At 45.7% G+C, this 10000-nt stretch overlaps 1 protein-coding gene across 1 annotated transcript in view; it reads left to right on the top strand.

Moving 5' to 3' along the window:
* The window catches only part of LOC143294380 (uncharacterized), a 13170-nt gene that overhangs the window by 614 nt on the left and 2556 nt on the right, over positions 1-10000 (top strand). Inside the window, exon 2 of the mRNA XM_076605854.1 lies at positions 1572-1747. Coding sequence (XP_076461969.1) covers positions 1595-1747 — 153 coding nt within the window. The 5' untranslated portion in view covers positions 1572-1594. The remainder of the gene's footprint in view (positions 1-1571; positions 1748-10000) is intronic.

Genomic DNA, 10000 nt, shown 5'->3' on the forward strand with positions numbered 1-10000 from the left:
AGTAGCGTACGTTCTTCTTGAACATGGTCTGTATGCGTTTGAGTTCTTTCCTGAGTTGTTATCTTAATTAACAGCAAGCATTGTTCTTGACACAGCTGACTCTGTTTTGCTCGCTGTATTTAGGTTTTATTTTAAGGTTGTCGCTTTTTTTAAATTTTTTTTTAAAAATACGAATTGTAAAGAATTCGTTTCTTATTGAAGTATGATCGAAACTTTTCATCGCAGCAGTAGTTTTGTTAGGCTTTCAAAGAACTGGCATTTTCTGAGTGAGTGGCGCTGCAACGGCTACGTCAGTACGGCGACGCGGCGATCTTCTCGCGGCGGGGGTGGGGTTTGCCGGTAGGGGGTAGAACAGACCGCGTAATTTACACAGAGAAACCTGTTGCAACGCAACACAACACAGCACAACACAACACAACTCAACACGGCATCACAACGCAATGTAACACAACGCAACGCGGCAACTGACGCAGCACAACCGGAGAGAAAAGAGCGTTGAGTCAAAGAATTCCGGTCATTGAAGCACGGTTATAAGCTTTGCTTGTTGTGTTTGGACTCATATGTAATACAGCTGCTTTGATGATGTTTCTGTGGGATAAAATTTGTTTAACTCTCTCCATACGAACGGCGAAAGAGACGACGTTAACAGCGTTTCACCCCAATTACCACCATCAAAATATTGCAAGCGGAAGGCTCTTCAAGTTATACTGAAGAGGTGAATGTTGACAAAGAATACCACAATTCTGACGACGGAAGCTAAAGGTTGGGTCATTCAGACACCCACTGGACATCCGAAGTGTCTGTGTAGAGGAGAAGAGAGGACTGGCCGTACTGAGTGAGTTTACACAGCGTCAGTCAAAGAACGATGCACGGCGAAGTGTGAAACTCTCTTCCTGTTTCTCAGTCATGCCTAAGGGTTAGATAACTTATTTATTTATCTATCTATTTATCTATTCATTTACTGATCAAGAAAAAGAAATAATCCGTCAGGGATTGAACAGCTCCTGAATAAAACCTTCCCAAGAGTTCCGCGGCCATCTTAGATCTTGCGCATGCGTATCTAACTTTTACTTGAAAATTCGAACAATGTCAAAGGCGATCGACATGACTAAAAATGAATCAACAAACATATGCTGTCCTTTATTTCTCCAGTTGATAGTCTCATTGCTACAATCAAACTGTGTTCAATGAAGTGCCATCGTATGCATACACAAAAATGAGCGCGCGCGCGCGCGCGCGCGCACACACACACACACACACACACACACACACACAAGTCGAAAAAAAGAAGTCTGCTGTTTCGCACGTTCTGCCTCTCTCGATCGCCTTTGTTGCTCGAAATTTCCGTAAGCCAATTAACTTCGAGAGCACAGATCATGTGACGCGCCTCTGTAAGTCATGTGTGTGTGTGTGTGTGTGTGTGCTGTCTATCATGTACCTCTGTGTATGTGTGTGTGTGTATGTTTTGTCTCCAACCTCAACCCCCCCCCAACCCCCACCCCCCGCCCTATTCCCCCTCGCCATCTCACCTCCGCGCTTCACTGCACACATGTGTACTGACAATGTTCCAGCAAATCAACCTGCCAGCAGAACCATGTCCAAGGCCACGCAGAACTTTACGGAAAAGTGCAAGACCCTATTCGAAAAGGCTGATGCCAGTGGAGACAAAAAGCTGTCCATCCAAGAGCTGAGGGTACTCATCAAAGAGTTGTGCGGTGACGATGCCACCAGCGACACAATGATGGCTGTGAGTTACTGACTATCCCCGATGTATGTTGTGTTGTGTTGTAGTGTGTGTGTGTGTGTGTGTGTTGGAGCAGCCCCAGGCAGTACAGTTGAACTCGATCTCCCACAATAGACAGCCGAGCGAGGGGCCCACCGTGTGACAATCAATGTCACATGAATCGATCAGTTTTTGGTACGTTATGTGCACCACCAAAAAAAAATGTATGACAGTAACGTGTCGTCAGTCTTCGCGCGCGAGCTGTGACGGTCAGCCAGTCAGCTTGTGTTCACGCTTTGGAGGAAAGCACCGATGATTATTCAGAATGTGTAGTGACGTTTATCGTTGGCTCACTGAAACCAACAAACAAAAGAAAAAAACACGCAAAAAACAAACAAACAAACAAAAAACCCCAAACAAACAAACAACCCCCCCCCCTCAAAAAAAAAAAAAGAACAACAACAAAAAACAACAACAGCAACAAAAAACAACAACAAAAGAAAGCAACAACCAACAACAGTCTTTGAGACTGAGGTGTCAGATTGTGTGTCTTTGTTCATAAGTGTCATTCAAACAGGAAATGGCCCATAACACAAAATGGTCCTTTACAGAAAAATGCCAGTCATTTTTCGACCAATGAGTGTCCTCAGTGAAACATATATATAAAAAAAAAAAAGGGGGGGGAAGTACCTGTCCTTGCCTTGTCCTTGGAGTTTAACGACCTGTTGGCCAAAAGCCCTCCAGGTCAAGATGTTTAGGGCCTGAGGCTTGATTCGATGAAAGATGCGTTGTTCGAGTGGACGGGATGTCTGTATTGGTGGGAGGTCTGTCTGGTGTTCTGTGGGTGGGGTGGGTGGGGGGGTGGGGTGGGGGGGGGGAGCTCTTAAAGAAGCCCGCGTAGCAGTACTGGCTGTAAGTACTTCTCATCAGCTGAACGCACTGCTTCGAGGGCTTCTTGGCGTTCAGCTGTCCACAACGGCGCCAAATCCTGTGAGGCCAACAGAATCGCTGCAGCAGAGCAACGCAGACAGGCCAGGAAAAAGCAGTGCCAGCAAGTCCCTCCCCGACAGCCGCCACCATCCCCTGTCCACACTGCGTCAGAACCTTCCAGGCGCGGATTAGCCTGACCAGTCATCTGCGCACCCACAGAGCCCAACCCACCCACCCCCAGGATGACTAGATGGTCCTCGCCGATCCCGATGGACGAACCACACTTCTCATCACGGGTCATCCATCAAACTACGGTTTGGTTGACCACTTAAAGACTGACGACAGGACGTCAATGGTTGTTCGCCAGGCGACTAGCCAGCGCAGTTGTGCTGGAGGCGTCACTGCGTTCGGACAAATCCATATACGCTACACCACATGTGCCAAGCAGATGCCTGACTAGCAGCATAACCCAACGTGCTGCGCTTAGTCAGGCCTTGAGAGAGAGAGAGAGAGAGAGAGAGAGAGAGAGAGAGAAGAAAAGATAAATACATAAAAATAAAGAACTACTACTACTACTACTATGTATAAGGCGCAAAAACTTGATGAAGTGAACTATAAGTGTACAAAAAGAAAATAAAGAGGAAAAAAAAGAGAGAAATAAATAAAATAAAATAAATAAATAAATAAGTAGTAATAATGATAATAAAAAACAAACAAACAAAAAAACTACTACTACTACTACTACTAAATGAATAAAATAAATAAATAAAAAAGACAACAATGATGATAAATGAGCAAATAAATGTAAAAAAAGAAAAAAAAAAAAAAGAAAAAAAAAAGTAGACACACGCAGGACGTCAAAAGTTATTGACCAGGCGACTAGCCAGCGCAGACACCTCCCAAAACGGGTCATCCACTTAAGGTCTGGTTGACCACTTGAAGACTTCGGCAGGACGTCAATAGTTACTGACCAGGTGACTAGCCAGCGCAGTCACCTCTCACTACGGGTCATCCACTTAACGTCTGGTTGACCACTTGAAGACTTCGGCAGGACGTCAATAGTTATTGACCAGGCGACTAGCCAGCGCAGTCACCTCTCACTACGGGTCATCCACTTAAGGTCTGGTTGACCACTTGAAGACTTCGGCAGGACGTCAATAGTTATTGACCAGGTGACTAGCCAGCGCAGTCACCTCTCACTACGGGTCATCCACTTAACGTCTGGCTGACCACTTGAAGACTTCGGCAGGACGTCACTGGCTCTTGGCAATGCGACAATTCTTGGTCTTCGTCCATTTCTTTCTCCCCCCCCCCCCCTCCAGTGCCCCAAGTGCCCCGTCCTACATGACACACCCTCTCATTTCCAGCTGTCATTTCCTGGGCAGTTCCTTTGGGAAGGCAGCTTCTGTGTGTGTGTGTGTGTGTGTGTGTGCGTGCGCGCACTTGCGTTTGTGTATGAGAGAGACAGAGACAGAGACAGGACAGAGAGAGAGAGAGACGCTTTGACGTCATTGACTGCACAGTCCTTGTGACAGGGGGATACAACATAGATTTTACGGGGGGAAGAGAGAGAGAGAGAGAGAGAGAGAGAGAGAGAGAGAGAGAGCATACAATATTGGCCAGTTGCCATGTGTTATTCAGTTCAACGTCTATTCACCTGCTGTCATCTTAGAAGGGGAAGAGAGAGAGAGAGAGAGAGAGAGAGAGAGAGAGAGAGCATACAATATTGGCCAGCTGCCATGCGTGTTATTCAGTTCAACGTCTATTCACTTGCTGTCATCTTAGAAGGGGAAGAAAAAGAGAGAGAGAGAGAGAGAGAGCATACAATATTGGCCAGTTGCCATGCGTGTTATTCAGTTCAACGTCTATTCACCTGCTGTCATCTTAGAAGGGGAAGAAAGAGAGAGAGAGAGAGAGAGAGAGGGTGAAAAAGAGCGCTTACACATTAAGCCTGCTTTTGTCGCGCCACTTCAAAACTACACAGAAGATCTGTCAGTCTGAATGTCCGTCTGTATGTTTGTCTGTCTGTCTGTCTGTCATACTTTAGCTTTCCCTTGGTAACCCATGCAAGGCAGATCTTTTTAGGTTATAAACAGAAAACCCTCCACCCTTTTCCTTTTCACCGGCCCCCCCACCCCACCCCCACCTTCTCCTCACCGTCCCACCCTCCCGCCTTTAACCAACTGGTCCACTTTCCAAAGCTGTTTTAACTCACTCAGTACGGCCAGTCCTCTCTTCTCCTCTACACAGACCCCTCGGATGTCCAGTGGGTGTCTGAATGACCCAAGCTTTAGCCTCCGTCGTCAGAATTGTGGTATTCTTTGTCAACATTCACCTCTTCAGTATAAGAGCCTTCCGCTTGCAATATTTTGATGATGATAATTGGGGTGAAACGCTGTTAACGTCGTCTCTTTCGCCGTTCGTATGTCTGAGAGAGTTAAAGCTCAGAACAAAATAAGTCACAAAAATCGGAGGTGATTGTGGAGTGGGGTGGTGTCGGGTGAGGGATGGGGTGGGTGGGGTGGGGGGGTGGGGGTGGGGACGGTTTGGTACTCTGTGCAGGCGAAGTTTTGCAGTGGCGCGTGAAACAGGTTGGCTTCATTCAATTTGCATTCCTGTTTGATCGAGAACTGATATGAATCTAAACTCACCTTCGCTCTTTTTCAAAGTCCAACTCTCGCGTTCTCTCTCTCTCTCTTTTTTTTCCCTTTCTTATTTTTGTAATATTTTCTCCATCTCTTATTCTTTTCTTGATTTTTTTGTAAATGTAGACGAGCACACACACACACACCCACACGCACCCACCACACACACACACATCGTTATAGTTCTTTCTCTACTCCAGTAACGCTTTCAACCATTGATGAAAACATCCCAATCTACAGTCGTATCTTTGTACAATTTGTGTGAGTCATTGACAGAGAGACAGACAGACAGACAGAGAGACACAGAAACACAGAGACGGAGACAGAGAGACAGACAGAGAGAGAGAGAGAGAGAGAGAGAGAGAGAGAGAGAGAGAGGGGGGGAGGACAGTTTGCGTTTTGAAATACATTGATGGATTTTCAAGCCACTGATTACATCCCAACTGAGCTGGGCTTCATTGTCGTGGATGGTGGCACTTTTCTCTTATCGTTCTTCATCACTTATGACAATTTTGAGGGGGCTGCGAGAGAGAGAGCGAGAGAGAGAGAGAGGGAGACAGAGAGAGAGGGAGACAGAGAGAGGGAGGGGGGAAGAGGTATTTTATCCCAAAGGTCTCCCGTGAAGCTGGTTTGCATTGAGTGTGGCTTGAGGAAGGAGGGTAGAGATCATTCCACATACCAACCTCTATGTTATGTACACGTGATACAACCAGGTAACTATGTTCCCACCAGCCAAGTTGCCGTCATTACACACACAGTCATAATTTCACCACCATTACCCCCTTCTTCTACCCCCCCCCCCCCCGGCATCTCCCCCCCCCCCTCCACACACACGCCGGCATGCACGCGCGCGCGCACACACACACACACGTCGGCCTGCAAACGCACACTCACACGTGTGCACACACGCATGAACCAATAATTCCAGCGATTATAAGGACATTCAGTGTATCATCTTTGTCGTGTTTCACTTCTTTATTCATTTGGCTGTGTTATGAGTTAGGCAGGAATACATGATGTTCTGAGTTAGGCAGGAATACATGATGTTCTGAGTTAGGCAGGAATACATAATGTTCTGAGTTAGGCAGGCAGGAATACATAATGTTCTGAGTTAGGCAGGAATACATAATGTTCTGAGTTAGGCAGGAATACATGATGTTCTGAGTTAGGCAGGAATACATAATGTTCTGAGTTAGGCAGGAATACATGATGTTCTGAGTTAGGCAGGAATACATAATGTTCTGAGTTAGGCAGGAATACATGATGTTCTGAGTTAGGCAGGAATACATAATGTTCTGAGTTAGGCAGGAATACATGATGTTCTGAGTTAGGCAGGAATACATAATGTTCTGAGTTAGGCAGGCACGAATACATGATGTTCTGAGTTAGGCAGGAATACATAATGTTCTGAGCTAGGCAGGAATACATGATGTTCTGAGTTAGGCAGGCAGGAATACATGATGTTCTGAGTTAGGCAGGAATACATGATGTTCTGAGTTAGGCAGGAATACATGATATTCTGAGTTAGGCAGGCATACATAATTATTTCGTTGCCATCTTCAGTTCATTTTTTTTAAATCTGTTTCACAAAGCCTTTATTGGGAATTTCCAGACGTGAGCTTCTTTTGTCCTTTAAACCAATGAAAGGCTATGTTTTTTTTTTAATTTAATTTAATTTTATTTTATTTTTGTACCTGTTTTACCATTGTCCATGGAACACCCAGCTTCGAACAAATCTCCCGTCTCTCCTCCCCTGTCCCCTCTGTTTGTCTCTGTCTCTGTCTCTGTTTCTCTCTCACTTCATCACACACACACACACACACACACACACACGCGCGCGCTCTCACTCACTCTCTCTCCATTCATTTTGTTTGAAGGAGGGCGTCAAAGCGTGCTGACTGACTCATATGCGCTACACCACGTCTGCTTAAAAAAACAACCAAACAAACACATAAGAGCAGATCCTTGACTTTCGCATAAACCATAAACGCGGCGGACGTCCTTGGGTAAACTAAAAGGGTTTGTTTCTAAGCTGTCTCTCCGTATGAAATACCCCCCCCCCCCCCCCACCCCCCCCCCCCCCCCAAAAAAAAAAGCACCACAAAATCAAACCCCCCAACAACAACTTTTTATTGCTAACATACGTATGCAGTGACTTTTATCCTGCATCGTCCACACATTAGTATACTCAGCACGCCCAGGACCAAAAACCTTGTTTAAAACTCTCTCCATACGAACGGCGAAAGAGACGACGTTAACCGCGTTTCACCCCAATTACCATCATCAAAATAGTGCAAGCGGAAGGCTCTTATACTGAAGAGGTGAATGTTGACAAAGAATACCACAATTCTGACGACGGAAGCTAAAGGTTGGGTCATTCAGACACCCACTGGACATCCGAGGGGTCTGTGTAGAGGAGAAGAGAGGTCTGGCCGTACTGAGTGAGTTAAAACAAAACAGCTGCCTTGCGTTCGTTTATTTACTTATGTACTCAATTATTTATTTATTTATTTATCTATTTTAGGAATATCTTTTCTAATACGCATATCTGCCCTTTTCTACCAGTCATTTACACCACGCCTCTTCCCCCTGCCCCCAACCCGCGTCCCATACCCCCCATTACCAACCCACACCCCTTCGCCCCCATACAACTCTATCCCAATTCAACTGACGCTCCTCGAAATTCCCCTGCAACCACTCCACGCTGCTATGCCTTTGTGTAGCTCATCTGACAGTGGTGTATCTGAGGCTTTTGTGTACATCCGTGTCAGTGTGTGTGTGTGTGTGTGTGTGTGTGTGTGTGTGTGTGTGTGTGAGAGAGAGAGAGAGAGAGAGAGAGCGGAGAGAGAGATTCGAATAATTTATTCATATAGGCCATCGCCCATCATGAAAGGGTGCAGTCTGTGCGTGCGTGACTCTCTCTCTGTGTGTGTGTGTGTGTGTGTGTGTGTGTGTGTGTGTGTGTGTGGTGTGTGTGTGTGTGTGTGTGTGTGTGTGTGTGTGTGAGAGAGAGAGAGAGAGAGAGAGAGAGAGAGAGAGCCCGCGTACAAGGTGTGTTGCCGAAGGGTTTTATCACTATTTACTTAACAGACCCAAGACACAGAACAGCGGGTGTTGTGTGTTTTTCCCAGGATATTGACTGTCAGTAACAAGCGAATCGGGATCACCAGTGTTGTGTGATAAGCAGACTGGGGAATATTCCTGTCAGATACAGGCGACTCGAGATGACACCTAAATGTCAATGTTAAAGTTTACCACGGACACACAGACGCACAGACACACACACACACACACACACACACACACACACACACACACACACAGACAACCGAACACCAGGATAAAACATAGACTCACTTTGTTTACACAAGTGAGTAAAAAATGGTGCAAAACAGATGAAATGGAACAGAAAGGAAAAAACAAGAACTGAAGCAAAATGAACTACTCTCTGTGTGTGTGTGAGAGAGAGAGAGAGAGAGAGAGAGAGAGAGAGAGACACACACACACACACACACACACACACACACACAGAGAGAGAGAGAGAGAGAGAGAGAGAGAGAGAGAGAGAGAGAGAGAGAGAGCGCGCGTACAAGGTGTGTTGCCGAAGGGTTTTATCACTATTTACTTAACAGACCCAAGACACAGAACAGCGGGTGTTGTGTTTTTTTCCAGGATATTGACTGTCAGTAACAAGCGAATCGGGATCACCAGTGTTGTGTGATAAGCAGACTGGGGAATATTCCAGTCAGGTACAGGCGACTCGAGATGACACCTAAATGTCAATGTTAAAGTTAACCACGGACACACAGGCGCACAGACATACATACACACACACACAGACAACCGAACACCAGGATAAAACATAGACTAACTTTGTTTACACAAGTGAGTCAAAAATGGTGCAAAACAGATGAAATGGAACAGAAAGGAAAAAAACAAGAACTGAAGCAAAATAAACTACTGTGTGTGTGTGTGTGTGTGTGTGTGTGTGTGTGTGTGTGTGAGAGAGAGAGAGAGAGAGAGACAGAGAGAGAGAGAGAGAGAGCCCGCGTACCTAAATGTCAATGTTAAAGTTTACCACGGACACACAGGCGCACAGACACACACACACACACACAGACAACCGAACACCAGGATAAAACATAGACTAACTTTGTTTACACAAGTGAGTCAAAAATGGTGCAAAACAGATGAAATGGAACAGAAAGGAAAAAAACAAGAACTGAAGCAAAATGAACTACTGTGTGTGTGTGTGTGTGTGTGTGTGTGTGTGTGAGAGAGAGAGAGAGAGAGACAGAGAGAGAGAGAGAGAGAGAGAGCCCGCGTACCTAAATGTCAATGTTAAAGTTTACCACGGACACACAGGCGCACAGACACACACACACACACACAGACAACCGAACACCAGGATAAAACATAGACTAACTTTGTTTACACAAGTGAGTAAAAAATGGTGCAAAACAGATGAAATGGAACAGAAAGGAAAAAACAAGAACTGAAGCAAAATGAACTACTCTGTGTGTGTGTGTGTGTGAGAGAGAGAGAGAGAGAGAGAGAGAGAGAGAGAGACACACACACACACACACACACACACACACACACACACACAGAGAGAGAGAGAGAGAGAGAGAGAGCGCGCGTACAAGGTGTGTTGCCGAAGGGTTTTATCACTATTTACTTAGCAGGACCCAGGACACAGAAC

This window comes from Babylonia areolata, chromosome 19, assembly GCF_041734735.1.
Source record: "Babylonia areolata isolate BAREFJ2019XMU chromosome 19, ASM4173473v1, whole genome shotgun sequence".
Lineage (NCBI taxonomy): Eukaryota > Metazoa > Mollusca > Gastropoda > Neogastropoda > Buccinidae > Babylonia > Babylonia areolata.